The sequence below is a fragment of the Colletes gigas genome, unplaced genomic scaffold, assembly GCF_013123115.1.
Source record: "Colletes gigas isolate AHSC1104 unplaced genomic scaffold, ASM1312311v1 Colletes_gigas_Sc00013, whole genome shotgun sequence".
Taxonomy (NCBI): domain Eukaryota; kingdom Metazoa; phylum Arthropoda; class Insecta; order Hymenoptera; family Colletidae; genus Colletes; species Colletes gigas.
In genome coordinates, this window is record NW_025106642.1 from 2,016,531 (window position 1) to 2,041,592 (window position 25,062).

The window sequence follows — 25,062 nt, forward strand, 5'->3', positions numbered from 1 at the left end:
CGCTAAGACGAGTTTATTCTAAAAAATATTAATTAATTGTAATTTTAATACTGATACGAAGACCTTTGTGTACAGTTATTTACACTACGTAATAAATATTTCTCATTTACTCCTAGAGAAAATATTTTTATTCGATTTGTGCCCAAATCATTTTAAAGATTAAGAATTCTACTTTAATTAGATGTAACTTAATTTTTCATAAACTATTAAAAGGCTTTTGTGACCCACTGTGGACTAAAGAGACTCGAGTATTTAATATATGATTCTAAAAATATTATTGCCCAATTTTACCTCTTCGAATTGCTACTTTTAAGCTCAGTTAATGATTCAAATGGGAAGATATTTTTCTTAATCACGCTTCAAGGGTGCGAGAAATCTTCCAACCGGTGACTCGATTTTTCAATTGACGTTTCCCGATAGTATTTGTTATTTGTTCGACGATATTTTCAATATACATATATTCTACAACTTTACACTTTCGTTAAACAAGGATTAATTGTTTTCCTCGTGCAATAATTTCTTTCTTTGGGGTCGCAAACTTCCCGAAAATTGGCCAAATAATTCTAATATTCTTTTTATACCAAACGTTAGATATTTATCGAAATTAGCGTCTTGCGACAAATCGTTAAAATCGACAAAGCTTCGAGTCAGAATATAATAGGAAGCAAAATTTTATTCCTATACTTCCGTGATTATTCCAACAACCATGTACAAAGTATTTTTGCCTAGAATAGCAGCAATTACGTCGATCAAGTGTCGGAGATTCGCGCAATTTACGTCGCGGAATCACGTTCCTCAAACATACGCAGATTCACCTGCGATTCAGAGATTCGAGCGCACTGGTAGACACGGTTCGCACATTTAGATCGGAGAAGTCCCTATTTCCGAGACATCTCTCGCCTGCTAATTACACACCGTTCAGGATTATCGACGCTACACAGATTACTTACGTAACTTCTGTACAATATAGGACGATTCTAAAATAAGTCAAACTTCAGGAGCGCGTTTTACTCATTGTATCGACTGAAACAAGCAGCACAAACTTTGGTCTGTAAATACTTCGTTACAGTCTCTTGAATTTTAGTATCCAAACGCGAATTCTACGGTCGTTTTCGATCGAGAAACACCTGGCGAGTGAAAGGAATCAGAATTTTCATAAATAAACCACCGACGCGATGCAACTGGGAACCGCATCGTTGGAAGAAGCAGATATATACGATGTGCAAGCGATTGTCAAGTGATCATTTTTCAAACGCATCGCAGACGCGTTGTTCAGGGGGTACTTTCAACAAAACGTTTAAAATTATATTGGAAGACACGTAAAATTGACAAAGTTGCAACGCTTGGAACGAGGCGTTGCACGGGGACAAGTTGGAAAATTATTATTTATAAATAACATTGCAACGTGATTAGGTGTTCAATAATACAACGAAACAAAGCTTAACTTACCGAACTATTGCACCAATGTCTTTTATAATTGTTCCACTCTATGAAAGTGCCCCAAAGTGAAACTTTAAATGCTTTTCAAACTGGTGTGATAGCTAAAAAATGATTCAATCGACATTGAATTTCGATACTATTAAAGAAAACACCGTTTCGTTCGAGCTTAAAGAATTCAAAAGAAAATTTTTATCTTTAGGAATATCTTTCAGATTTAATTTAAAATTCTTACAAAAAAAGTATGATCAAGGATGATCCATTTTTGAAGTGTTTTGAGTGAAAAGACGTACAAGCGATTGTCAAATAATAATTTCTCGATCGCATCGCAGTCACGCGTTTAGGGGCGAAAACAGCCCGGTGTGATCATAGTGATTCGACGTGCAAGCGATTGGCAAATGGAGAATTGTTTCGATCGCGTAGACGTCGCTTCGTTCGAGCGGGACAACAGTTTAAAGAATTCGACGTGCAGGCGACTGTCCAATAATAATTATATCAATCGCTTCACGGTTGTATAGGTTGGAGAAGGGAGATTTGCAAAATTTAAATTAATAAGAACAATAATTAGAAACTTCTTGGAATTCTGTGCCTGGTATTCCAGAGACCCATGTTTTCACGACCAGCTTTCATCGATGCAATAAACAAGAACACGCTCGCGAAGTTTCAGCCCTTACTTTAGGGCGATTCCGTGTACACAGATTGTTTTCACGAGTGTAGGGCATCGCTGTTTACACGGTTGGATACATTAAGTGAAAGACGTCATCATGCATCAAAGGTTTCCTACGGTTTGCCCACGCCTCGTGTCCCCTCGAGGAAGCACTGACCCACGTCAAAGCCTTAAAGGATCCCCCTGGCAGCCGAGAATCTTACTTAGGGTCTCACGCTTTACGAAATCGCGGTCCAAATGAAGGACCTCGCTCCCCGTGGACGAAGTCCTTTCTCCCTTTTATCCCACATTGTCGTGTCAGCGATGTAATAGGGTTCCACCGAGATAGCACCTAACTCAGACCTGTCCTCGATCTGGCCACGTGCCGGGGTCGGATCGTAGACGTCACCGCGGCTGAGAAATTGCTCGGTGAAACGTTTCGAAGGACGAACTAATTCGTCAGTCTTATAGATCGTCCCTTCACCGTTCGCGATCTCCGTAAGAACGTACCGACGAACTAGTCACAGTCGACGCAGAGTATTTTCAACTCCCAACTACCCCCCCCGGGTGGTGGTTTCTGTGACGTTTCGACGATAGACGTCGGAGACCAGTTACCGTCGACCGGACTCTAACTGGTGAATCACGATCGATCCAAAGTCCGTTCCAGGACTTAGGCGTTCTCGAGCGATCGCCGCTTCCGACGAACGAACAAGTCTCTTCCGGATCATAGGAAGCTCTCGTTAGGGGCGTTCGCGGCCACGTCGATCGCCTCCACGTCCTGGTTCTCGAGGCACTCCACGTTGTTTATCTCGCCGGTCTTGATGTCGTAATTGTTGATGGGATCGCCGTACTGGCTCTGATAGAACTCCTCCCTCATCATGTGGTTCAGATTGCTGCATCGGAAGAACAAGATCTCCCGGAACGGTTTCCGAAAATCCCTGTTCGACGTCGCGTAGATGATGGGATTCAGGAGGCTGTTGCAGTAACCCAGCCAGAGGAACACGCTCGACAGGGGCGCGGGTATCGCGTCCGGGTCGTCCAGGAACAGCCTGACCGGGGCCAGGACGAAGAACGGCAGCCAACAGAAGGTGAACACGCTCATTATGATACCGAGGGTGGTGCTGGCTTTCCTCTCCTTGGCCAAGTGGAACCTCAGCTTCTTCCGATGGGGTGTGTTCGTCACGCTGCAGGTGCTGTTCAGATGATTCCTGACGATCGTCGACTTCGTTTGCGGCGTGGTCGTAGCCGACGACGAGGGGATCGACCGGTCGAGCTTCTGCAACATCGGGCACTGGGACTCGTTGCTCTTTCGCGGCCCACCTGTGAAGCATCGAACCGCGTGGACGCTGCACTGTAACAGAATGCCCACGGGAACACTGAGTCTTTTCTTTCACACCTTCCTTCACATTGTCCAACAGTTCTTTTTTTATTTCGTAATGTTCGCTAGGTGCCCCCGGTAGAGTTCGACACACGAATTTCCAGGCAAAATTGCTCCGTCGCCTTTAGTTTTTGATTTTAGATCGTTTGAAAGTTTGAAACAATGTCCATGTGCGTAGTTCATATGTAATATTTTTAGGAAAAGTTCGTTAACTCTCACTGTAGACATTTTTGAAGAAAAAGTTCGTGGTCCTCGAAAACCAAAGGTGATGGAGCAATTCTGCTTTGGAAGTGGTGTTTCGAACTCTGCTAAGAACACCCAGTGGATATTGTGGGACTAAATTCCCGTTGGACAGTGTTATTTACATGTTTATGGTGTATACAGGGTGTTTGGCCACCCCTGGGAACAATTTTAATGGGAGATTCTAGAGACCAAAATAAGACGAAAATCAAGAATACTAGTAAAAAAGTAAAAAATTTCTAATCATTCTAGAAAAATTATTTTCAGTTGCAGAGATAGATTACAATCATTTTATGTGAATAGACATACCCCCGAAATCCTATCCACTTTCGAGAAAAAAATTAATTACTGAAAATGTCTGACCAGGCGCTGACCTGTTCCCCTGAAATTTTTCAGCGAAATTGAAAAGTTTCAAATCGTTCTAAAAAAATTATTTTCAGTTCCGGGGGTCAATAACAATCATCTTTGCTGAATAGGTGTACCCCAAAAATCCCACGCACTTGCGAGAAAAAAATTCGAGAAGTTGCCTAAATTTTGCGGTGAAAAAAAAATTTCAAATCGTTCTAAAAAAATTATTTTCAGTTGCGGGGGTCAAATACAATCAGTTTTGCTGAATAGATGTACCCCCAAAATCCCACGCACTTTCGAGAAAAAAATTCGAGAAGGTGCCTAAATTTTGCGGTGAAAAAAAAAAATTTCAAATCGTTCTAAAAAAATTATTTTCAGTTGCGGGGGTTAATTACAATGAGTTTTGGTGAATAGACATACCCCCGGAATCCTACGCACTTTCGAGAAAAAAATTAATTACTGAAAATGCCTGACCAGGCGTCGATCTATTCCCCTGAAATTTTGCAGCGAAATTGAACAGTTTCAAATCATTCTGGAAAAATTATTTTCGATTGCAGGGGTCAATTGCTATCATTTTTGGTCAATAGTCGTACCCTCGAAATCCTAACCATTTTCGAGAAAAAAATTCCTTACCGAAAATATAATGTTTGACCATACATTGATACGTTTCCCTGAAATTTCATGCGTATGTTTAAAAAATCATAACTTCCGGAGGGATTGAAGGATTTTAATGATTCTTTGATGCATCTTCTCTTGGGAATGATCTACAGCTTGTCACCGTCTTTAGAATCACTCTGAATAGTATAGTATGAGTATTTCAACGACATAGTAAAACATTATAGTCATGCATCACACTGTCTATTTAGCTGGAAACTTTGTGAATATTCACTGGGAGGAATAGACTATGAATGATGCTGTCGCGTGAAAGTTATACCATTATTCGATATTGAATGGAATTTAAGTTTAAAAACAAATAAGTATATTTTGCTCGATCCGATTACGAATTTTCAAAACTTATTTTATTTTAAAAGTTTAAGTATTCATTAAAGAATTGTTTCATGTATTTAGTCTAATTCTATGACCGAAACAATAATTCATAAACACATTTCAGAATTGTTTAATAAATTAAAAGTTCTGTAAAAATAGTGTTTTGAGTAACGTTAACAAAATCGTCGTTCCTTGAAAGCTTCATTGATTTTAACACAGTCGTACAAATTTTTGAGGTCTCTACGAAAATAAAATACATAATCACGTCGATGAATAAAAGATCGAGGTTATAAAGAGAAATTGTTCGAAACGTTCACGAATTACATGCCCCGAATTTAGTTCGAAATCTGGGGGTAGGATAACAACACCTCTGTGGTTTCTACAATCCTTCCGGAGAAACGAGTCTCTTGCGTATGCAAGTGCAACTGGCTACTGATAAACAGTTATCATAGTAAACACGAAACTGTATGCCTCGTTGTAGAACCGCAATAGCGTTTCGACGCATGTAACGATGTGTTAATTGCTTATAATTCTGGCGATAGTTGTTGACGAAGCTCGTTTAACTCAAATTACTGTCGATATACACAAATTAATCATTTGACACTAGAAACTGTTATTCGAACGATGAAACTATTACTTTAATAAGAATAGAATACCAACAATGACAATGTATAGTTCCAAAACGAGTGACAGAAGGTGTAAATACCGATGAAAGTACTCGACTAAATTTAATAATAATAATCAGTGATATCTGTTCTGTTTGACGTTTGAAATGACATTCATTAACGCGCCATTCAGTCTGGATGACATATCCTCGAATCAAGACTTAGTTGGAGCTTTATGTATTTCAATGGAGAACGATTCGACCAGTACGACTTTTCGGTTGGTTTGAGGTCGGTTCGTTGACCTGAAAACCTAACTGGCTGAATCGCGATCTGCACGAACAGGCACAGTTCTATGGCTCTTTGGCGAGGATAAACAGATTAGTCCATTGAAACTCTGACGAGGTTGATTGCAAGGTCACTTTGCCGGTTGGTTGACAATTAACGAGAGAAAATCTCTAGATAATCCCTCTTTCACTTCCATTATTATTCCACTTTCTCGATAGCGTTTTCAAATTTCATCAATTGATATCAATTCGATATGACAATCGAACAGTTGAAATTGATTGAAGAAACTACATGTACATATCTTTGTAAATAATTAATATTAACAAATAAGCTTGGATATACGTCTCTCTATTTTTGCTCTAGAATCACCAAGAGTTTATGAATAAAATTGCTCGAAGAAACTAGATATATGTACATAAAAATCTAAAAATAGAGAAAAAGAAACGTTCGAATAAGATCAGTGACGCTACCCTTTCTTATTAGAAGCAAAGTTCACACCGTCGTGATATTTTTGCGACCAACTGTACGTGGCCAGTGGTTTCAGGTCGCGGTGAGGAATCGTCGGCTACGAAAGTGTTGAAATAAGTTAGCTTTTATCCGTCTCGTAAAGTAATCTCGTTCGTGTACGTGTGTGGATGCATAAGCGGGCTGATTGCGAACGATGTGGTCGGCGAAAACTGTCGGTGTACAAACGAACCGAAATGCAGATGTGCTTCCCGAAGCCGTTCCGCGCCCTTACGAATGCAGATGACATTCGGGATAATTGAGAGGAGCGAAAAAGCCCCGCGGGCGGTTTAAGACGCGAGACCCCTGGAAAACGGCAAGACACAGAAATCCACTAGCTTTACCAGCTCGGATTTACCCCCTCCACCCTCTGACGCCGCGTACCACCCGAGGAGGATTACTTCTGTCTTTTCGATTGTTTCCAGCGGCCCCATCGACCCTTTTTTTACGCTTTAATTTTATGGAAGATCATAATCTCGCTATTTAAATCCCGACCGTACAGTTTCTCGCGGACTGGCTCGCCTTTTTACGCGAATTAGAATTATGGTCGCGACGGGAACCGACTGCACGAACGGAGAACGGAGCGCGGATTATGGTTGCACCCGCTGCTTTCCTCGGCGAACGATTTTGGCCATTTTTTTATTGATTTTCAAAGTCTTACGTAGAATTTTTGTTTGGAAGAATCGCTTCGCGTGTTTTTTACTTCTATTTTTAAAAGTTTCTCCCTCAAAAAGGAACCTCCAAGAAACACAAGAGAGAATCGTTTTGTTTTTTATTTGCATGGAATCATTTACTACCATATTTTGATCAGTATAAAGTTACTTCTGAAATGGTGGCTCTAAATTGGACCTAATTGTTGAATAATTTCATAGCATGATGGATGGAATGATCATTTTCCTCGAAAACGTACAACAGACGCGGAACTTTGTTTTCTTGACAAACAATTTCCATAATTTATCACGTTAACGCCGTAGTCGAAAAATTAAAATGAAAACTGGGGCTCGTTATAAAACTCTGTTGATCGATGAATTGTGTAATCAATTAACGTGAAGTTTTCCCGTGAAGTTCCAACGGAAATGCGATTTCCTGTTGATCAATTAATTAGCGACGATACAGTGAAACGTTGCTGTGGAAATTTGATTTAATTCTCTTAACGAAGCCTTTGATTAGTATTTTGTTTTATAAGATGAAACGTTTCTCTGTGCTATCACAATAAAAACAGTTTTCAAGATTGAAAATCGATAATATCACGAATATTTCACGAATTATTAACACATTGATAACACTCGAAATTCACGACAAAGGGTGAAACTTAAATGATCAGAATATCGCTAATTATTGTGAATCCGTGAATGAAACGGTGATCAATTGTTTTATCGCGATGTTTCACGTCCACCGTTTCATAATCGTCTTAAAGTTACTTGAAGGTATTCAGCAACATTAATGAAAAGCCAATTTCACGTTAGACAGGAAGGTGTCGTTACAAAATAAGCTGGAACTTTGTTTTTAGGCAGATGCAAGGTACAAAGGAACATCTCTCGTCGAATAATTTGAAATTATCTCAAAGCAAATAGCAGTCGATGGCCAAAAATAAATGGAACGCATACATATTTATTCGGAACAAATATAATTCGGTTATCCTTCGTTACATTCTTCTACGAGCCAATATAATATAATAATATAAGCGTGATTTAAAGATAGAATCGAAGGATTTTAAAAAACATTTGCAAATCAAACGTTATTTATTTTATCGTCGAAGGAAAATCATTTGGTCGTTCGAAGCTATTTTAATTGATTATTAAAAATTTGTTATTTGTTATTTTGTAGATGCATGTATGAATCATAGATGATTTTTCTTCGATCCTGTTTTTAGATCACTCTATAAATAATTACAATGAACATTTCAGAACATAACGAAGTAAAATTTAAAACCTAAAAATAATGCTTCGAAGTGTTAACTTCCACGTATCACTATTGTTGCATTTTAAAAATTCTACTTTATCAGTACTATCAAAAGTATGTGACCAGTTTCTAATGCAAACACAAATATCATTCTGTAAAGCAAATTTTTCAGTTTACAAAAATAATAAAGAGCTTTTAAAGCGTTTTTCTCAAAACTGTATTTTTTAATTTCCATAATATCTCACGATCTACTTGATCGATTGGCACAATATTTGGCGTGCACCTTCGGTACACATTATTATAACCCGAACTAAAACTGTATATACTACGCAAACATAGTCAAAATAAAGGTCGTTAAACAGATTTTAAATTGAATGCTATCAAAATTAATCTTTTGTTAATGCTTCTCTAAACTGAACACGAATTGAATTGATTAGAATCTTCAGAATTTAATTAAATGAACTTTATAAAACTCGATGATGTTTGACAGTAGCTTGTCGCTATGGAACATGTATCAAACAATTATTTTTTACCGAAGCATAACAAACTATTGTATGTAGCAATGATAAGTCAAATGGTCTCATACTTTTAATCGATACACAATCGATTTTTTGCGCCAACAGGGACGTGCGGATATCCCAGTTTCGAGCTGTCAAACATCGTCAAACACTTCGAGTTCGAGCAGAACAAATCTCGATCAGTCGAACTGCTTGGGGATTATTCGAATCGAGGTGTATCGGGATTCGTTTCGACTCGACGACGTTTGACGTTGTTTGACAGCTCGAATAATCAGCCACCCGCACAACCCTAAACAGACAAGCCTTCAAGACAACACGCGCGATCAACGGATCGTCTAAACGATCGAATAGCAAAATAATGATTGGTAGATTGATATTAAGGTGTACCTTACCGCTGTCATATTTTCCTGCGTATCGCCACGAAGGTTCGATCGTATCTACAACAAACGTTTTACGAACACTTTCAGACTCAGTTATGGATCAAACGGAGTGCTACAAGATGCGTTTCATAGCGATGGGTAGGATGTTGCGTATTAATTTCTGACAGTTTTTGCGCCGTCTCTCTAACACGTTCACTGCCAAATTGTTTTTTATTACGATAAAATAATATTTACTCACGATACTTTTATATTTAGCATAGAAAGTCTCAGTCCTGTATGTTATACGTCAAGTTATCAGGAACTTTAATAAACTACAACTAACACATTCTAAATTGTGAATTATGAAATTAAAGTTCGCATGAATTTTTATAAAATACTAAAAACTAATTTTAATTATAAAATATAAAAAATCTTAGATCAACGTACATCCGATAGAAGAATATTTTATCAAATTTATTTATAATTACTGTCATACACGTATCGTTTCAAGAATTATTGTCTATAAAAATATAATTTCGACTTAGATGAACGCATTCCCGGCGGGGTAATATTTTTATTTATTTATAATTAGCGTGACGCGCGCACGCATGACGTGGGCAGTGAACGTGTTAACCGCGAGCAACGAAACGAAAGAGAAACGAACCAAACGCGCAAAGAGAAAATAATTGGGTCGAAGGGGGCGCAAAAAATGTCAGGAATTTAGCTGCATCGCTAGGGATAGTTTTACGGTCCTCCGTAAGGGCATGCTTCGCTAGGCTCGAGGATGATCGATGCGTAAGCCACTAATCTCGCGGCGTGTAATCCCGAAAGCTTGCGTAAATTAAATTCGGAACCCAGTACGAAATTAGGACGGACCTATCGGGGCCCTGCTCGTCTAATCCGGACGCGGAGCGGCGTCGGTGATCTCGTTTCGTGAATTGTTCGGTCAGGTGCGCGACGACCGATCGATCACGGTTGTCACCCTGTCCCTTCGTCCGAGCGGGGAAGATCGGGGAGGAGGCACTTCGTTAAAACACGACGCGCAATTTATGCAACGACGGAAACGGATTTCGCCCGATGGAAGTCGCGGGAACAACCGGGAAAACGATGCCGCGCGCTGTAAATTTTCGGTACTAGGTTCCTGAAGGATCTAGCTAGGCGGCTGCAACGCGACACTGAATGATCAAGCTGTCGCCCCGGAGTTCGCTTCGGGGCAAAAATTCGAACATTTTACGGTTACCTCGACGCCACGATGAAACATCGAACGATATTTTAATATTTCGCTATCGTTATTCAAATATTTCGAAATTCCTCGTTCCGTCTATTATTATTAGTTTTACTTTTCGATCTACGAGGAAGGATCGCGATCGAGGCAAATTTAATTCTTTCTTCGCCGGAAATAAATGCACATATATAGTATGTTTATTGTAGGGAAACGAGTATGTGGACAATATCGATTAATTTTTGTTTAGTATCAAGCTTTAGGTTTGCAATTTCTTGAGGGATTGATCTTTCTTTCCTCCTAATAATACCTGCGGAGTGGACAAGAGGAAATTATAAACATTCTATGAATTGTAAATATTCTTTTAAGTATCTCGAGTATTTTATTTACGAATTTATCTTCCAATTTGATTTTAATTAACTCTAATTAAAATCAAACTTAACTTTAATTAAAAGGTAATTCTACAAGCCATGATAAATCGAAAATACAGAATGAAATTTCTTCGACAATGCTTCATTATCAAAATAATTAAATTTGAAAATTTCTCGAGTGAATGAATAAGATTTGGTTTACGTGTCCGACCATTACTCACTGTTTCTACTTGATTCCGTCTAACCCATGAATTTCCATAATCAATTTTCTCGATAACGAAACGCTGTACGATAGAATTTTATTGTACACGATCGACTTATCTTTGCATACAGTAGAGCTTCCCTTGCTCGATTATGCTACCCATCCTGGGATATCCTGTACGTAAATATTTCGTTTGCACGATCAATTTCGTCGTGCCGTTGATCGTCGTAAATTACTATACTGGGTGATCCATCATCCCCATTACAGGGAATTTCTCATCAATACATCCATGGCGTTATAAATTACTTTTAGTCTCTCTTTTAAAACATTGTGATGGGACCGAGAGTAACTTTTTTAAAAAAATTATATAGTTCCTTGTTAAACAATAATTAAAGGAGATTCAAAGATACCCTCTTGACTAGAAACCTTTAATTTTATTTACCCAAAATTTTACAGTGTCAAGGAGAGATTCTCATTTACAGATAACACATTATGTAAAAAATTTTTCAAATTCATAAAAACATTCTAAGAACAGGCTTTATACAAAAGATTCCCAAGTGACAGTTTTATGATTTTGCGTCATCAACGTTATCCAGAAGAAACATGTATAAACTAGTTGTCAGATTTGTTCTGCAGAGTTGCTTAATATCTTCTAATCTTTATGGCATTTTTTGCAGCCTCCCTTGGAATTTTATGCACAAAGTTCTCGAGTTGTAAAAAGTACGGTAGTGGAGAAAATCCCATGATGTCAATAATTAACAAGAAGAGTCTTCGAGAAAGTAGATAATCCAGCCCATTGTATAAAACTTCTACAAAATACTCGAGGTAAGAATCTTTTAAAAACCATACTACATTATTATTTAAGATCAGTATGATTTATGGCGTTCAAAGTAACGATAAAAGACTTTATCATCAGAGAATGAAACCATTCATAGATAGAATATTAAAATGTCGATCAGCTACGTTTTTTTTGACCCAGAAAAATCAGGAAATCTAGGATAGGAGTAATAGATATAGGATAATAAGTTTTCACTGTACAAACTTGGCCACTAAAGATTTCTTATTAAGATTCCGACAAAAATTTAAAAAAGTAAAACTGTAGGTATTTATCAGAAGAAATTATAACAATTTTTAGTTACGAACTTCCAGGGGGCATACATTCATTCAGAATTATAACAAAGCGTTTAGGTTCCTTCTATTCTCATAATAATTTAATTACTTTCGAATATTTATTTTCTAATTTTTAATATGGCTCTTCGTTCACTTCTCAAAATTTTAAACTTGGCTCGTTTAGTTATAACAGATTTCTTGATAAAAATCCAACAAAAATGGTGATCTTTCTAGTATCTGCTATTTCGAGATGAAATTTCAGCACTGAGCTTCGATCGTTTCGAACTCTAAAAGGGATTTATTGGAGACCTTCGTACGCAAACAAAATTTTCCTGCTTTTATACTTCGTACAAGAGACCCTTAAATACACATTTCGGAAGCTATAAAGCGAAGAAATCAAAGACAGATAAAACAAGGCATATAAAAGTATCCAGAGAAACAACAGATATCACGAATACACTGCTGGAAATTGTAACAAACTGACTAAAACATTAACTAGAAAATTACTATACATTCCCAAGTAGTGAAATTTAGTCTCAACGTTTGTTACTCAAAACAGAGCCAGATATAATGTATCAATGTAAATAGAAATTTGTAATTTATTCGTAAAATAAAGCTAATTTACGGACGAGTATGAGATTTGTTTGTTTTCGTGAATGTACATGTAAATTTTGAATTGATTCTGGCTCGAAAGCAGCGGGTTACTGGTCTTGCTGGCGGTTTGGTAGCAGACGAGGATATTGGTTCGCGATCTCGGTCGAACGACGTCATTGTTCTTCGAATCGTTCCGAGGAATTGAATTTCGCGGACGTAATGTGTCCACATGTGTCGCGTGTAGTACAAGAATTTCAGCCGGAAAGCCCCGCGAGACGACGCGTCGACATTGTGAATCGTGATGGATGGCACGTGGAGGCTGACTCGAATTTCGATGGAAATTCATTGGGTACCGAGATATACGAACACGCCGCCAAGAATTTCGAAAGAACTGACCGTAAAATTTCTAGTTAAAATGTATTACGTGGCTCGACGAAACGAGCTTCGAAAGATCCTGAAATATCATATTTTGCCATTTCCTCGAAGCGTGTATATGTACTCATTATACATAACTAACAGGTCGAACGTCATAAATTTCCCTTAAACGTCACGGATACCTACGATAATAAATGTCAGCAATTTAACTTTATACATTAAAGGGTTGCACGATGTTAAAACCCTAAATGGAACACGCCCAGACGATGAATTTTGATTTTAACGTGTTTTTCTGTTAACCACGCAATTTTTCCAGACCCGTATTCGTTTTCATCCAATTTACCTCCGAACGTCGCGGTACTTTTCTATTAAAGCAGGATTATAAAGTGGAGATTTCCCGCGCGAAACACCGATGGTATCCCGTGTAGTTCGTAATAGCGTTAGACGAAATTGGATAGGAGAATGATGCCGTTGTTGCTCGGCACGGAATTGATGTAAATCGATGGTGTCCCGAGGACACATCGGATCCGGCTTTAGAACTGGCTCTTTCGTCTTTATTTCCAACCCACGGGAAAAGATTTTTCGCTTGATCGCGCGTTCTTTACGACTGAAATAAATCTGGTCTTGCCTCTTGTCGCGGCGAACGAGACTGCTGGTCGATTCAAAATAGAAAATACGAGGATCGATCGATAACTAACGATCGAGATAATCAATGAAACCGATCTTAAAACAAAGTGAATTTATTTTGTTATACGATCACCATTCGATGCAACACATTCTTAAAAAAGGCCAAAAATATTCCTAGATGTTAATTTGTGTTCACATTTTATCCCACAAAATATAAATCAACGCGATGTAATATTCTTGTTAATGGCCAAACTTAGTTAGTTAATTAGTTAGTAAGTTTGTTAGTTTGTTAGTTACATAGTTAGTTTGTCAATTAGTTAGTCAGTTTGCAGTTAGGTAGTTAGCTTGTCAGTTAGTTAGTTTGATAGTTAGTTAGTCAGTTTGGTAGCTTGTCAGTTAATTAGCTAGTTTGCAGTTAGTTAGTTAGTTTGTTTGCAGTTAGTTAGTTAGTTAGTTTGCAGTTAGTTAGTTAGTTAGTTAGTTTGCAGTTAATTGGTTAGTTTGTCAGTTTGTCCATGAAACGTGAAAAATAAATTCAAGAAGATCCTGTACGATCTAATCAGCCAAAAAATGTTCCACGATGTAAATTAGTGTTTTCACATTTTGTCCCACAAAACATAGATCACCGAGATGTAATATTCTTTTTAATATTCAAGTAGTCGATGGAACGTGAAAATTAAACGAAGAAGAAGATCCCGAATGATCTATCAACGCGATGACCTAGATTATCGTCGTCAAAATTCAGTTCCTTGGAGTGTAGAATATATGTACACGTACGTGACAGTCGGACAGTGGTACAAGCAATTATCCAGCCGCAGAACACGCCGTTTAATCCCGATTCGCTACCATTAAGTGTGTAATTAACAGAGGCTTGTTGATTACCGCGGTTGGTCTCCGGCCAACAAATACAATTTCATCGGGGAAACGCTGGCTACCAGAAAGGGAAAAGGCGCCGTGCCATGAAATGTAGGCCAAAACAGGCGACGTACACGACGCCGTTTCTACATACGTTGTTTGGTAAACAAGGCGGGATCGCTCGAATGTGGCGCGAGAAAATTGACAGGAATATTCCAAATCCCCAAACTGTTAAATAAGTTATTACTATGCACCTTCTGTTTCTTGTTCGAATTTAGAGAACAACGTTCTCCCTGAGGATCTAGCTTATTTTATATTTAACGATAAACGTGGCTATATTCCAGCTACGATGTGACCACCGTGAAATTAAATGTAAAATTTTGGATATCAGCTAACAAAAATAACATTTAAATTGTATTTAAAAATTAAAAATTGAAGATTCAGGTCAGGTTTTCGTGGAATGTAAATGAAATTAGTTTAAGTAATTATATAAATTTTATCGTTTTTCTTTGGGATATTCTTGATCAAATTATGAATAATTTGTGTCTCTATACTATTCCATACCTCACCAAAGCTATCAAACCTACTGACACTTGATATATGTGTATACTCCATTTCTACTATGATTGGTCAAATGATTAGACTTATTTTCTTTTTTATGAGACAACTTACTCCTAGTGTTTGTCTTATATGTATAGAATATAATGTGAAGTGTGTTTTAACATCTTAAATCGAGCAAATAACCACTGGAAAGAATACCCTAATCGTTCGGAATGCTTTTCTTTACAGACCTTCACGAGCAGCACAAGCGCTGTCAAGGCCCTACGTAACATCTGTGTGGAACGTCGATTGATTGACAGCCCGCTTCGATACAGAAATTTCCTCAGAAAATGTAATTTGTACGAGGCACGTGCTTGGTGGTATTCGAGATGAAAAGCGGTGATTTTAATTTTAATCTTCCTGAAACGGACATTAATTACCGCCGTGGATCGCGTTAAACAATGTACAATAAACTTTGAGCAATGTTTTCCGATCGTATTAATTATTTCGTTATTATTGCCAGTGGAAATTTGTGATATTTTAAAATACAGGTTAATTTAAAAGTATTCAACAAAGAACTAAAAAATCTTCACGCGAGAGATAAATAATCTCTTTGTTCCTCCAAAATCGATATATTTTAAAGCTTTACAATAGTATGGTGGTTACGAAATGCTGATACGGAAGTTTAAATAATGTATTTGTTCTCGTTGAAAAACGTAGAATAAATTTTTGATAATGTAAATGAAGTATCGAAATAAAAAACGGTACGTTTCAAAGAATTTACAACCATGATCAATATACAGATTGAAATGAAAATTACTTTCAAAAATTGTTAATAATCCCACCCTGTATTTCCATATTTTTTATAAAAATTGTTTCTGATACGAATGTTTAAAATCGATTGAATTCAATTTAAATAATTCACGAGAAATAAATATTGGCTTTATCCCCGAGTATGCCGGAAACAATATAAAAATTGAAACGAAGACTTCGTTCGTCCGTTGAAGATTATTGAAGTAGATCAGTGATGCGAATAATCACGATTCAAAGACGGTGCTCGACGGAAGTTCATAAAACTTAGCTATTTTTCCAAGCGTAAATCCTTCAGTAAATTGACCAATCTTTCTGCAAACGATTCTCTCAGTTTCCCCGTGTCATCTAGATTTCGTTTATCGAGTTTTAGAGTTTTCTAAATAAAGAAACCCTGAAATATATCTCCGACATTCCTACGTTCCAGTTTTAAAAGAAAATATTAACGTTGATACTAGCAAAAATGTATAAAATTTCGTTCAATAATCTTAACAATGTTCTGGGTTCAAATATTTTTGCCAGACAACGCCAAAACATGTATTGGTCGTGTCGAGAAACGCTATTAATCATTGTCAATTCCGCATCGAAGGAAACGACGTAGAAATTTACGTAAACTTCGACTGTTTGCTATTCGAAGGAATTAATCAATTTGCTCGCCACTTTTACTCGCGGTGTAGACAATCGGAAATATGTCTTCGCGGTACACGGATCGGTTGCGCCGACCTTATCTACTCGTAACGATAAAACGGAAGTCAGCCAGCGCGGTAATCAGGATCATCCGGGACAACTTGACTTTCGCGAAAGATTTATGGCCGGTGGTGATTTAGTGCGCCCAAGGACCGGAAAATCTAGTTAAGAATCCCCCCTATTTGCCGCACTTTTTGCATACTCGAAACACGAAAGTCCTTGTAACGACACCGAGTGATAAGTCGCCCGAAGAAGACAAAAATGGCGCCCCTAATTATGTCTGGAAACAGCTATTCCGTCGGTGATCCATTTCGTTATCTCTGGGAAGAGATAAAAATTCTTCGAAGTAGTTTTTACGAAGCTATGCAAACCTATTTTTTCTAATTACGTTTCACCAAAGAATAATTTGTTATATTAACACATTATAAACTAGAATTACTAGAAAAACTACTATATATAATTACTATAAATTTCTCTATCGAGAATGTCTGTTGCAAGATGAAACCTTTTTGATATTACACGGTAACAACAAGGTTTAAGATGTATTTATGAATAAGCAAAGGAAACATATTGAAAACGTTTCGCGAGTTTCCTATTTTCTTAGACGTCCAAGTGAAGAGCACGATGGACATTATTAGTAGCTTTTCAAGAATTTTTAGACACACGTTTACCGAAACTTTTCTTACTAAAAATTGTATCGTCAGTTCCAAGATGGCGTCCTTTCTTTCGGAGTAGATTTCGGAAGTAAAATAAGCTTTCATCGGTGAGAGAGTTGAGAGAAAGGTTTGAGTTACGACGTTTTCGAGATAACGATCCATCCGTGGGAAAATATACGGAAATATGGAGCCATTTGGATGAAACGGGCTCGGCCATACCCGTTACAGTGTGCTTTTCCCTTTGAGACCACGCCAGAATCACGTTGTACGGAAACCGCAAGCCACTAAGGCGGCGCTTGCAGCAAGTGGACAACTTTAACCCAGCTGCCGCAATATAGTATAGAAAGGACCATCGGCGACTCGAAAGGTTGCGACAGTCGGCGGTATATTACTCGAAATCCGACGATTTATCGCGATCTCTAGGAGGATGTCGATAGTAGGGGATCCCTCGCAACTTGAGTTTATTTTATTAACCGACGATATTTCCAAGTTCCAGCCGGAGACAGGAAGATATTTTTCTATCTCTCGACGGCTGTGATTTTGGAGAAAACGTGCACTCGTTGGAAAAACTTTTTACACGCTTAGAATTCTATTTAACGTCGTTTAATTATAATCACCAGTTGAGCTTTTTGTAAGAAAACTATTAAAATTTTAGTGCACTTAATAATACTAAATAGTAATAATAGTATGCTATAGTATCCACGTCTATCTAAACAAAAGACGTTAAATTTATTTTTCTCTGCAAAAATAACGTCCATATTACGGATTTTTTATTCACAGAATTGATTCTGAGCGAAGTAAATAGAAACAATAGATTTTCACAAAATGTTTTATTCGTGAGGCTATATTTTTACAAACTAATCTAATTTAAATCAACATCATAATTGAACTATATTTTATTGACCAATCATTGATAATAGGTTACAACTATCTCTCTCTCTCTCTGTAACGTTACCATTTTTATTCGAAAATGTACTTTGCCAAACTGTTTCACTAATCACAATGGTGATCATCAAGATGACCGTGATTCGAGTAATCTAATTTGAATCTGTTTTCCTATTACTTCTATCGAAAGATTACTATACCAGTGAGACGCCATCTTGGAAGATGCACTCACGGACTTTACAGGAAGTAGAAACGCACCGTACGAAAGCTTGGCCAAGACTGAAGTACCTTTAAATCAGACCCTGGATATTATATGGCGCTCCCTGGGTGTACTTTCGACTAAAATTTTGGCAAAATAGGGATAATCTCTTGGTTTACTGTTGCCGCGTCGAAAATTCCAAGCGAACGGAAGGGCAGTAAAATAGCTACGGAGTGTATTTGCATTTTATTACGGAATTAGCAATATCAGGCTGAACCTTTGTTTAGATTTATACAGAGAGAGTCGTTAAAGTTGTTCCAGGGGCACGAATTACATCATTAAAACGATTAAGGGACCTGCCAATATCGATTATAGACCACTTTGGCGTAGTATAATGTGAGAGACGTATGGTCCACCGTCGTTGTTGGATCAGTTACGTGAAACGATGTTACTTAACATCGTAAATTTGCCTAAATAGTACCCTACGGGGATAGGAAAGGACTTCTGCTCTTGTGGATAAAGAATCTATTAAACAAAGTTATGGAAAATATGAATAGAAACTTTGCTTATTATACTAACACGCTCTTAAGAAGAAAAATAAAAAGTTTTTAAAACAATCATTCATTTAAAAGAAAAACGAAAAGGTATTATTTTGAAACAGTGAACCTTGAAATTTCATTTTAAAAATTATATTTTTTACAGATAAATAATGTCTATCTTTAAATACACTTTGTTTAGTTCTATTGGAGTTTTTACCTCAGATTTATAATACAGATTATATTTAAAATAAGAATATAAGAATGTCAAAGTATAGAAAGTAATTTTAGACTTCTTTTGAATGGAAAAGCTCGTAACGTGTTTTAAAAATATTTTAAGTAGTTCCTAGAAAAGTTTTCCATAAAAATGTATTATTCTTACTTTCCTTCGTTTCATTGGGTTTTAACGTTATTGTAGAGACTGCGTTTCGAACTTCTCCTCACGGGCGATGTTTTTTAAGTAGAACGAGACAACCATTTCCGCGGCTTTTAACAGGTACCAACGAGTTGGGAATAATACGGATTTTTAAAAAATACATCTAAGTCGATAGAAATACAAAAACCAGTAATAAAATATAGATTCAGTACGAAGTGGAAACAGTTGCAGAAAACATTCGACGGAAAATACTTCAGCGAATTACAGTCGTTTCTTCGTGAAAATATTCGATTCGACTTTTATCGTTCGATGAAAATTGAATACTGCAGTGTAATGAATCTCTATACATATTGCAAGTAGATTAATCTACAGAGTTGATGTAATACCAAAGCTAAAAATAGCAGAGACAGATAGCCCGATAAAAAAGAAAGTTTCACAAATATTCACCGATCATAATCTGTTATCAGCCCCTCTGACAAGGAATTAAATTTATCAGCTGCAATTACATTTCCCAGCGTCGAAAAATCAAAGAAAATAACGGACATTCGTGGCTCGTAATAATAAAGAAAATGAATTATAACAATGCTCGCAAAACTATTATTATTCTATTGTTTTCGAGGCAGGAAATTCCATCGATGTTCAACTGTTTGCTGTACTCGTATTATTGAATCGTTCTTTCACCCTTTTAAGAAGAAATTCTTTCTCGAGACTCGTTTGGCGGTCTTTGTTAAAATTCAGACGAATTAAGATCCACGATAGGCCGTTGCTTATTAACGATGACCGATTACACGCATCGGTTGATGCAGCCACGCGCGCATGCAGCGCGAATTTATTTCCGCGAGTGTTAATCAGATAGGAAAGTAGCGTGTTGGGTTTACAAAAGACTCCCACATTAATGTACTTTATCTCGTAGCGTCTAAATCAGATATTCTCCCATGGCAGCCACGTGAAATCAGTTTAGGGGAACGAATCATGCCAACTCCTTGGGTTCACTTATGCGATTCCACCGGTTTTCACCCTTTGCTGGAACTTTCTTCCAAGTTACGAGCTCCCTTTCGACTATAATTTTATCTTCAATTTTGCTATTTATAAAAAAAAACTGGCTTAAAAACAGCTGACCTCACCTTTTACTCTGTTTTTTTAAATAAACTTGTAACGATGCAGTTACTGTTCTTATTCTATATGCAACAGGTACTGGTAATATATTATATAAATACGAATGCAATGGTTTAAATGAATATCAAAAATTGAATCTTTCAATCGAATTTTACTACACTTATATAACATATTGAAAGTAAGTTTTAATAATGTAACTATTGCTAATAGGTTGTATAACCTTTTTCTGTAAAAATAAGCAGAAATTACTATATCAATAAAACAAAAATTTGAGGGTGGAATTTTCGGATTTTACAGTGATATTTCATCCACTGGACAATGAAATTATCCTGTAAATATTATCAGTCTATATTTTTAAGTTTTCTTTTCATAATTTGTTTTAATAGAATGAATTCTAACGCGTATTTCCTTCGTGGTTTCGCGAATCATATAAGCTATTATATTTTATTACAGCGGTTGCATCAAGTCCAACGAATAAAAATTTCATTCGCGACTTCTTATACCTACATATTTTACACGTCCCTTTAAGAGTCCGTACCGTTGGAATAATCAACGAGAAGCCGCTTATAAACTGAAAAAACTTTCTATTTTACGTTTTGCCTCTCACTCGTACCTTTTTACGATTTTTTTATATTCTTTCATTCCCTCCACATATTATAGAGTTTCTAATCAACTTATAATATCTTATAACCGTTAGGTATTCTTTTTATACCTTCGAAGCAAAGGCGAACGATTTTCCTTTACCTTTTGATCGATTCTACAAGGCCACTAGGGTGTAAAACTTAACACTATTCGACCCTGTATTGTGTTAATTAAAGAAAACCCCTGGGTTCTTCCAGCAAAATTTCCTTTTTCAATGTTCATTTCAAACCCTGGGTAATTTCTTTATTTTTTCCGGTGAATTTTACTTAAAAATTCTATTTTAAATTTATTTAAACGAAGAGCAAATAACCGATTTCACGGAACTGTTTGTTAAACACTGAAACTGAATTGAAATAAACTGCTATTTTATCCCGTTCTGTCGAAAAGAACGGTACACAAATCATTTTTAATAATTCTTTTCATTTAAACAGTATCGTATGTATCAATAGAAAATACTTCGAACCACGTCTGTACAATGCATTTTCCACCTAAAATCAGCTTTACAATCGACTGGTCCAGAATTATTGTTTCCTTCCGAGACCTCTGCGTTACAAAAATCGCCAATATAGGGAATCCATTCTATTTTCGACCTTACATCTCTCCGAAAAGCAACCACCGAGGTCATCCTCTCATCCCAATACGCGTTCATGCACGTAATAGTGGCGAGTAGAATAGCCCAAGATAGCATTAATCTTGACATTACACGGACCGTCTCGCAAAAAGTCTCCGATCAAGTTTCCGCCTTGAGATATAACATCCGTTCATAAATCAGTAGACGTTGCAAAAAAGAAAAATTATTGACGACTAATAGAAAAGAATTAAAACTTTTTTGTAGACAACAAAAAGCCATATCGATGATATAAAAAATGTATAAATTTAATTTTTTTTTAAATATCTAGAGTTTATCTTTATCGTGTCACATACAACATTTTACGACACCAAAAACTTTGATTTTAGATCATTGCAAACCATAACTTTCGAAATCGAGATCACACAGTGAAGAGTGCTGACACCCATATACTTGTCAAAGCGTTAAAATATTATAATTTCACCCTGTGCACTGTCAACTTTCCTAAAAATTCAACGGCGAAGTAACAAAGTAAAAATATGTAAATACATCGAAACAAGGTAACAAGATCGCCGCGGAAAATTCTGCGTCTCGATTTGCATTTTCCAAGCGCTAACTCGTACAGCGCCCCGGCGAGTGTAAACATGTTTAGGAGCACCGAGGAACGGCAAAGTGTGAAAGGATGTTTTATTGACAAGCATTAGCGAAAACGCACCTGTTCGTTGACTTATGGACGGCGATATACGTGCAGTGCTCAAGGACGAATCGAGCATGGCGCCTGAACGCGGCACAACGAAGCCCCGGCTCGTTTAATTTAATATTTCGAGCCCTTCCACACCCCCCTCGACGTTCCGCTCCGCCGCATTCGCCATTAACTTGACGCCCCGAGTCTCCCCATTAGCCATTCCTTCTTTTTCGTACTATCATCCGCGAAAGCCATTTACTTTGCTGCTCGTTTCTTTTCTCCCGCTACCACGGAGCACCGTTCTGTTTTCTATTAATAAATCCAGCTTTCGTGCGGTTCGACTTTCGGCTTACCTTTCTCCCCCCCGTGCGAACCGAAGATCGCGCTTCCACGATGGAAAGTTATTCTTACGGCGCTTATTCGTGGTCGCGTGACGGGTCAAGGATTAGAAAAGGGGTAACAGGGGAAGGAGAGATTGACAGGGACGTCGAACGATTATTTTTAGGAGTGTCGGATGAATTTCTTAGCGGTATTGGGAGTAATTAGGCACACGTGATACGATATCCGTGCCTAGCTCTCTAACGAAACGTTTCGTGTTATGGGACAACCTCCCCCACGTGTTTCCTCCTGGAATTTAACTGGATATTTGACGAATTATCGAACTAGGAAAATTCCAATACTATCCCTATACTATAAAGTATATAATGATTATATATGAAGCGACAAACATGAGGAATTGGACCATTTTTATAGGGTTCTTCTCATTTTACGGGGTCATGGAACAACTTTTTCAATATTGTTAGAATTTCTACATATTCTCCACTAAAATACGCGTTATTTGCCTTTTGAAACATTAAAATCCCCCAATCCGTTCAGAAGTTATGATGTTCTAAACATACGCATGAAATTTCAGGGAAACGTATCAATGTATGGTCAGACATTGTACTTTCGGTAAGGAATTTTTTTCTCGAAAGTGGATAGGATTTCGGGGGTATGTGTAATGACCAAAAATGATTGTATTTGCCTCCCTCAATTGAAAATAATTTTTCCAGAACGATTTAAAATTTTTTAATTTTCTTGACTTTATCCACCTATTCGAATTTTTTTCTCGAAACCGCGTAGGATTTCGAGGGTATGCCTATTCACCAAAAATGATTGTATTTGACCCCCACAATTGAAAATAATTTTTCTACAGCGATTTGAAATGTTTTACTTTAATTTTTCAATTATTTCCTTCCATTTTCTAGATCTCGATCGCTCCTCGTTGTCGTTCGTTAACGATTCCCTTTCGCGTGATCGCGTTCGCCCACATTGACAACATCAATGATGTCGTGACACGTGGTGCGTGTTACACAAGTATTAACGATAGCATTTAACCCTCGTTCCGGTCGAGGCTGAGATTAATGTCCACATCGTTCGATCAGACCCGGTTGGCACGAGTCGTCGTGAGATAAAGAAACGAACGATTCGATGTGACGCGGCTGATGGAACAGTAAAACGCGGACAACGAGACCACGAATGGCCGATGTGTTTTCGATCGGCGCGATAAAACGCGAGCCCTGATACCACCTGTCCGTGAAACATTGCTTGCAGCCGAGCGGAAGAGAGGTTTGACCGATCCTCCGATCGTTAGTCTTCCGGGCGGAGTGGATTGGGAATTTTCGACTATTAGTTCCTGGAACCGACTACAAAGGAATCTGTGTTTCTCGATCAAAATCGCCCCTTCGCGTGCCCTTGGGCGTATTCGACGAACGCAGGTCCCCGGGCGATGTGCTGTCGAGAGACAGAAAAGATTCAAGGCCAATTACCTGGCTGTGAATCGCGTCAGACACCATTTCCACTTTTATGCCGTGATAAATTGTTTCCTTGCGTCGCAGACATTGTCTGTCGGGCTCGCCTTCTGTTTCTTCAAAGCTTGAATTTCCATATTCGCGACGCACCACGCTGAACGAGCGAAAGATGTCTACTTGATTTACGTTCCCTTTGAAAATAAATGCCGTTTAACCCTTTCATTCTCACCGTGTACGGCTCGAGAAAGTGGGACGAGCCCTTCTCTAAACGGGGATACGAGACATTCAAAGAGGACGAATCGTTTGCTCGATGTAACGGTAATTTGAGAAAAGGAGAAAGGAGAAATCACGCTGCAAAAGCACGAAATGATCACGCGTGGATATCGTCAATAACTTTCAAAGCACCCCAAATAGCTAAACAAAAATACGCTCGCAAATGTAGCGAAATTTCACTAAAAAACACAATTTAACAGCGTCGAAGGATTAAAAATATGTGTCGAAATATTTAAACAACTGTACAGGTCTCTCCCTAATAAAATGTTGGGGGTTATAGAATATAAAGGTGACGATAATCGTAAAATATTGTTTATCAAAATTATTACCTGTCTTATGGTTTCGTTGCACTCGTTTTAAAAATAGTCTAGGACAATGTAAACAATGTGTGTGCCATTGACTGTGAGAAATACCAAAAATTCAAGGGTGTTTTGCAGTTTTGTGGCGGACTGTAGGCTCAGAATTGAAGGTGGGTTCGTGGTGATAGCAGTTTTAGACTACAGATCGAAGACCATGTTGCTGTTGTAGCGGGTGTGTCCGATAAGGTCGAGGTACTTCAGGGGCCTCCGAGGCAGAAGCAACGCTACACGTTCGCAAAATGTACGGTTCGGAGTATTAAGGTCGTCGATACCGGAATTAGGAGTTACGAACCACCTCTCAGGGGGAAAAAATTCCCGTCCCCGAGAGGAACTGGCTGCTGGTGAAAATTAATCCCAGTCAGTCTGAAAAAGGAC

At 37.8% G+C, this 25,062-nt stretch overlaps 1 protein-coding gene across 2 annotated transcripts in view; it reads right to left on the reverse strand.

Annotated features, from left to right (window-relative positions):
* Positions 1-2,649: 2,649 nt before the first annotated feature.
* The window catches only part of LOC122399330 (5-hydroxytryptamine receptor 1), a 128,341-nt gene continuing 105,928 nt past the window's right edge, over positions 2,650-25,062 (reverse strand). The window contains exons 6-7 of one of the 2 annotated variants that reach the window (XM_043399940.1): positions 9,243-9,287; positions 2,650-3,434 (exon numbers count right to left, since the gene is read on the reverse strand). In XM_043399940.1, the coding sequence (XP_043255875.1) occupies positions 2,808-3,434; positions 9,243-9,287 (672 nt within the window). In that variant the 3' untranslated portion in view covers positions 2,650-2,807. The remainder of the gene's footprint in view (positions 3,435-9,242; positions 9,288-25,062) is intronic. The other variant, XM_043399942.1, reaches the window with a different exon arrangement.